The sequence below is a fragment of the Nannobrachium achirus genome (genome assembly GCF_963921795.1).
Source record: "Nannobrachium achirus genome assembly, chromosome: 6".
In the NCBI taxonomy this organism is placed as follows: domain Eukaryota; kingdom Metazoa; phylum Chordata; class Actinopteri; order Myctophiformes; family Myctophidae; genus Nannobrachium; species Nannobrachium achirus.
In genome coordinates this window covers 26,870,867-26,877,214 of record NC_137815.1, presented here as the reverse complement: position 1 = coordinate 26,877,214, position 6,348 = coordinate 26,870,867, and the positions used below count along the sequence as shown (strand labels likewise).

At 49.5% G+C, this 6,348-nt stretch overlaps 1 protein-coding gene across 3 annotated transcripts in view; it reads right to left on the bottom strand.

Moving 5' to 3' along the window:
• Window positions 1-1,685: 1,685 nt before the first annotated feature.
• Window positions 1,686-6,348, bottom strand: part of LOC308286264 (SLIT-ROBO Rho GTPase-activating protein 3-like) — a 112,092-nt gene continuing 107,429 nt past the window's right edge. For all 3 annotated transcript variants that reach the window (XM_080727248.1, XM_080727246.1, XM_080727247.1), the window contains exons 21-22: window positions 5,855-6,188; window positions 1,686-2,365 (exon numbers count right to left, since the gene is read on the bottom strand). In XM_080727248.1, coding sequence (XP_080583374.1) covers window positions 1,832-2,365; window positions 5,855-6,188 — 868 coding nt within the window. In that variant the 3' untranslated portion in view covers window positions 1,686-1,831. The remainder of the gene's footprint in view (window positions 2,366-5,854; window positions 6,189-6,348) is intronic.

Sequence of the window (6,348 nt, the reverse complement as noted above, 5' to 3'; positions counted from 1 at the left end):
CAATAATATGCAAACACAGAATCTAACAAATGCAGGACAAGTCCCCATAGAGCTTATAAGTGCATTAGTTCTCTTTAATCCTAAGAGGAAACGTGTTTACATCCTTCTGGAGGTAACACGGCTAATATTTCTACACGGAGAGATGACTGGATTAAGTGTCTGACAGTCTCCCAGGGACCAGGCTAGAGCCAGAGCGATATATCGTTTGGTCGGTATTTCGGCCATTTGACTTTTTTGATGGACAATTACAGTACAGTATGTTGCTGACGGTCACAGAGCAAAGGACCAGGTCATCTCGGATATTCTTCTGTGGAGACTCCCCTGCTCATCAAGGGGAACTAGACCACTCACATTCCCAGATGTTTTAAGTAGGGACACAGGACTGACTGTGAATGAACTTGGTGCAGCAATGAGCAACAGAGACCAGTGGAAGCAGCTTGTGTGGCAGATCTCGAGGGCACTCGAATGATGATGATGATGTTGCTGAACCACTTTCAACCCGGCGTGCCTATATTGGGCATGCCATTATATAGTTTCAAAGACTGCTGATATACACGCTCACAACGCATCACAATGCAACGCATTGCAAGCTTATAGATCTGCTGCTTTTTTGCATAACGCTGTAAGTTAAATGCTCCCAAATAAAACATTTAACTTAGATTTAATAAATGTTAACTGGTAAATATTACAATTTTTGAGAATATAATATAGGTCAAAATATCGATAATCTAGGAGGTGGTCTAGGTCTAGGTGGTCTAGGACTCTTCGGACTCCAAAAACGTGGCATTGGTTCGGGCTCTCCGCCTGACAGTGTCTTTGTGTAAGATAATAACATTTCAATGAGATGTTGCAAGGGGGGATCTTGTAGGTTTTCAGTGCAGAGAAGTATTACTTTTTTTCCAGTGCGTCCCTTTGTCATCCAGCATCTCTAAAGCACTAACTACCAACAACACCTGTCATAGACAAGACAGGTGTTTATCTGAAATGATCTTTTAGACTAGATTAGAGTCCTCTCTCACTGTGACATTTCAACATGTGTCAGTCAGTATACCTAAGACTGAGAATACAAGATTAGTGGTACTTATTCTTAGGGTTCCATTTGCGTATTGGGGGTGGGGCAGGGGGATCCATGAATCTGCCTTTGATACCCACCTCTGGTCATTCATTGTTATGGGCGTTAGGGATTGTGTTTCGTCCCTGATACTGGACAGACTGAATTAGACACATGCACTTTGTTTTGGTCAATGTAGACTGTTATTTATGTTTGATAATATATATGATATTCTTTCTGAATTTCTCAATGTTTAATTTCATCCAAAAATAGCAAAAACAGGCGGTCTGAAAGTTAACGCGTCGCAGCTTGCAGATCGCCTAACTTCTCCATACGACGTACAAAGAAGTATAGGGCTTGAGTGGTTAAGAAAATGAAACCCCCCACCCCTCATTTTTTATTACCATATCGTCACTGTCGGGCAGAAACCTTGTATCTCCAAGTTTCAAATTTGTGTGTTTTTTCACCAAGCAAAGCCCTGCTTCATCATACAAGGCTGTTGCACCAAAGTAGTGAAAACAGCCGATCTACAAGCACACAGCGCCTCGCGGTGCGAGGCGTTGTGTGCTTGTAGATCTGCTGTTTTCACTAGTTTAGTTAATTTTTAAAATGATAAATACAAAACGAACGGTCTTGGACATACAAGGTTTCCACCCGACAACGACGATATTTTTTTTATTACAAAAGGAACCCTGCACATTCTCCTCACAGATAGTGTGTGTATTTTCATTATCGGGGGGATCAGATTACACCCTGTCGGGACCACAAACGGGCACTCCCTCACGCGTTACCCTGCTTGTCGGAGGAGGCGGAAGAAGCGGAGGGGGACGGAGACGGCGCCTTGGGGAACCCCCTCTCCGTCGGCGTGATCCCCGGGCTGCCCAGGCCGGAGGAGCTGGAGCTACTGGAGCGGTGCGTCCCCGTCGTCCCCCCCTGTCCCTGGTGTGTCCCCCCGAGTCCCAGCACGGGCGCGGGCCTCACGGGCCGGACGGGCGGCTGCCGCAGAGGCGCGCTGGGCCGCCGCGCGGCCACCGCCCCCGACAGCGCCGGCTTGAACGTGGACATGGTCTCCGAGGAGGAGCTGCTGCTGCTGCGCCGCAGGGCCGCATCCGGGTCCCGGATCACCATGGTGTGCAGCGGGCTCGCGGGGGGCTCCTGGTGCTGGTGGGACTGGGGCTGGGCCCCCGGGTGCTGCTGCTGCTGCTTGAGGGGCTCCAGCGTGTCCAGGACCACGTCGGGCGCGTGCTTGGCCACGTTCTGCCGCTCCAGCTCGCGCAGCTCGTGCAGCGCCGTGTTCATGGTCTTCTCGATGTCCTGGACCCCGACGTGGAGAGTACAGAACATTTGACGATTAGAATGGACCCATTTAGGCCTAGAATTATTTAATGCTTTAGCTATTGAAAAATAGCAGATATACAAGCTCACAGCGCGGCACTCACAGCGTGGCACCGAGTCTTTTTGGCAGTGCTGCTCATTCCGCGAATGCCCTATGCATGCCCCTAAGATGTACCTCACTGTAAAGGTGACTAATCAGTGATAGAAACACATCAACGCAAAAGTAACTAGTGACTTTTCAAATAATTGCAGTGGAGTAAAAGTACAATATTTGCCTCTGAGATGTAGTGGAGGTAAAAGTATTGGAAATTGGAAATACTCCAGTAAAGTATGAGTACCTCAAAACTGTACTCAAGTAAATTTACTTAGGGGTTTTCAAAGTGGGTGACGGGGCACCCTGGGGTGCCGCGACGGCAGTCCAGGGATGCAGCGAGATAATTTGATAATATTTGGACATTTGGATATTTATTTGGACACTTGAACAAATATTTAGTATCATTTTAAACTTGAAGTACAAAGTTATTTTCAGTCAGTTTTAACCAAAATGGCTATTATCTCAACGTTTTCCTCGCAACATAATCACTAAAATATCGTCACTGTCCGGCAGAAACCTCTGTCGCACAAAACTAGTGAAAACAGCCGAACTACAAGCACGGCGTTGTGTGCTTGTAGATCTGCTGTTTTCACTAGTTTAGCACATTTTATAGATGAAGAATACGAAACGAACGGTTTTGGACATACAAGTTTTCCACCGACAACGACGATATGCTATAAATACCAGTAAGACTCCCTAATCGGGAGATAAGCGACCGTAGGTCACTTATCTCCACAAATAGGGCAAAAATGTGTTTTTCCAAAAACTTCCTGATCCATGTTGATGACATGAGTGTAGACATACTGTGTAGTGATTTTTGTGATTTTAGGGCAAAAACTGTAGGAGCAGTGGCCAAAAATGTGTTTTAAAAATCGGCCTGTAGGTGGCGCTAGAAGAGGGCCATGTGAGAAATGAGGGGTGGGGTGTCCGCGTTGCCTTGGCGGACGAATAGGTACCGGCCCCGGCTCTCCCGGACGCTCCTAGCCCGAGTTACGGCATTTTATGTGAGCTGCAGTGGCAGGGGGTCCTCCACTGGGGGCGCCACCACTTTTGCATCCGTTCTGGAGCACCAGGAGTGGGTGGTCCCCGGGAATTCCCCGTGAGCAGCCCCGTTGGGGTGGTCATTTGGTAATTTTTGCACATGTGCTCATTTTTTACACTTGGGGGTCCCCGAGGGAGCTGGGGGTCCCTGGAGCTCTGGGGGTCCTTGGAGGTTGTAGTTTGGCAGGTAAGGAGTGTGTGTGCAAAAGGGGGCATGGATCGGGGCAACGGTTGCGGAGATATGAGCAGGGCAAAAGTGTGACGTGTGACGTGAGTCACGGAGGGAACTTTTTTTACACCAGGGGGTCCCCCAGGGACTTGGGGGTGCCTGGAGCTCCGGGGGTCCTTGGAGGTTGTAGTTTGGCAGGCAAGGAGTGTGTGTGCAAAAGCTGGCATGGATCGGGGCAACGGTTGCCGAGATATGAGCAGGGCAAAACGTGTGTGACGGACGGACGGACAGACGGACACCTGGTGGAGCTTTCTGTAGTAAGTGCGACCTACGGTCGCAATAAGGTGCTGGGAGTGAAAATTATAATGTAGGGGTGCCTCGGATTAAAATAATATTCATGGGGTGCCTTGAGATAAAAATGTTTGGGAACCCCTGTGTTACACCACTGGGAGTACTACTCCATCCACCACTGCCAGCATACAGCATTCCTCCGCTTCAGATGTAAAACAGAAAACCATAAATCCACAATCTATTATAAACGTTTGACCTAAAGTCCTCTCTGAAAATGGGACTTCAAAGGGACCGATAAAAAGACACTTCTATAGAGTTTTTGAACAGTAGTTACTCGAGCAGCGTCCTCTCTGCTTCATTCCTAATGCCTTGGCTGGCCTCCAAAGCCACGCTACATTTTCTATCATTAACTCGATTGCATAACTCCCAAAACGGCTGCGCAGCTAGAAAATGGGTCCATTAAAAAGAGAGGATGGACGGCATTGCTGGGAGAGTCTGTTCCATCACGGCTGAGTTGACAGAATCACTGCAGTCTGCCCTGTATCTGACCGGTCCAGTGTCCATCCCAGGGATGCGACCATGCAGTGTTTACTCAGAGATCACAGGCATGTGCACTAGGGTATTCACTAATAGTGATTTTTAGTATTCGAATTATTCGACCTCAAAGTATTCGAATATTCGAATATTCGACAGGACTGGCCAAACTGTAAGCAAGAGGCGAACATTGTGAAAATAGCCGATCTACATGCTCACAACGCCTCGCGTTGCGAGGCGTTGTGAGCATGTAGATCTGCTATTTTCACAATATTTATCTGTGGAACCGAGTCACATTAATTCCAAGTGCTTGTCAGGGTGGGGGTCCCCAGTTCAAATATCATGGCCTAAAAAGGTTTGAGAAGCCCTGGTATAGAGCATTAACAAATTCATCCACCAGGGGCATTGACAATTCATTCTTATGACTTCCTATCTAGCCAAGCTTGATAAACTATATATTTTTTGAAAGAGAAAACAATATAACAAATAGAAATAAGCGAATATTCGACTTCGGTGAACAACGTCGAATAGTGACTTTGATATTCGAATATTCGAACATTTAGTGAATGCCCTAATGTGCACACATAGACATCAAAGGGGGCTTGAGCACCTGCCCTTTTATCCGTCAACTTCTTGTTGACAGGCGCGTCGCTGTCTTTGGGACAGAATGCGCTCTCTGCATTTTAGTCAGCCGCGCACCAAAAGAGTTTATCCGCTGGCGACCATATTTTGGTGTGTGTGCACCCTTACCATTGAAATGCATTGGCGGAATGGGGAATCCACTCTCATAGGTACTTTGGTGTGGGTGCAGCCTAAAGGGAAGCACACACTGGACGTGGGCGGCTGCGCAGCGTCGCGCCGCGTCGCAGTATCGACGCACGTGAAGTAGCCGCGCGGTAACCCCAACTGGATGCGGCGCGCTGCCACACAGCACATCCATTTCCCCCGGTGAGGAGAACCATGGGAGAACATGTTCACCGCGCGGCAACGCTGGAAAAATAGAACAGCGGCGTATCGCCGCGGCAGGCGAGGCGGCAGACCCGCGACTGCGTGCTTCTGATGCCGCCGGTGTGGGTTAGTTCATTGAAAGTAATGGGGCCATATGTTTTGACGCGCCGCCTCCGCGCCGCCTCCGCGCCGCCTCCGCGCCGCCTCCGCGTTTGGTGTGTGTTCCCCTTGAGTATACTTTGATGCCAATACATTTGTACTTTTACTCAAGTACACTTTGAATTCAGGACTTTTACTTGTAACAGAGTGTTTCTATATTGCAGCATGGATACTTTTACTCAAGTAAGACGTGTTAGTCCTTTTGTCCACCTCTGCTAACAACGGCGCTCACCTCAGCGAGTGCCTCGGCCTCCAGGGCCTTGTGGTCTCCCAGGCTGGCGTGGCGCGTGGCGCTGGGCGACGACCTCAGCGAGTGGCTGTCGGCGAACGCCTTCCTCCCGTCCGGGTGGTTGATGCTGCCCGCGCTGCCAAACGCGCCCAGGTTCCGCCGCTTCTCCGGGCTGTCCATGGGCGGCGCTCTCATCTTGCCGTGCGGGCTGCAGGGCCGGGGCATGACCCTGGGGGGGAGGTGGGCGTCCCCGGTGGCGGCCCTGGGGGGGCTGTGGCTGTCGGCGGCGCTCCTGTGGCGAGCCGGCATCGCGGCGCCGTCAGAACGAATCCTCACTCTGAGGAAGTAAGAGCAGTGGTGGAAAAAGCACTCAAATGCTTGCTTCTGCAGGAGGTCCCACTCACTGGCACAACATATTTTTGAGATGGGGGTCCGCTAAGGCATTCACCAAATATTCGAACATTCGAATTATCAAAGTCACTATTCGACGTTGTTCA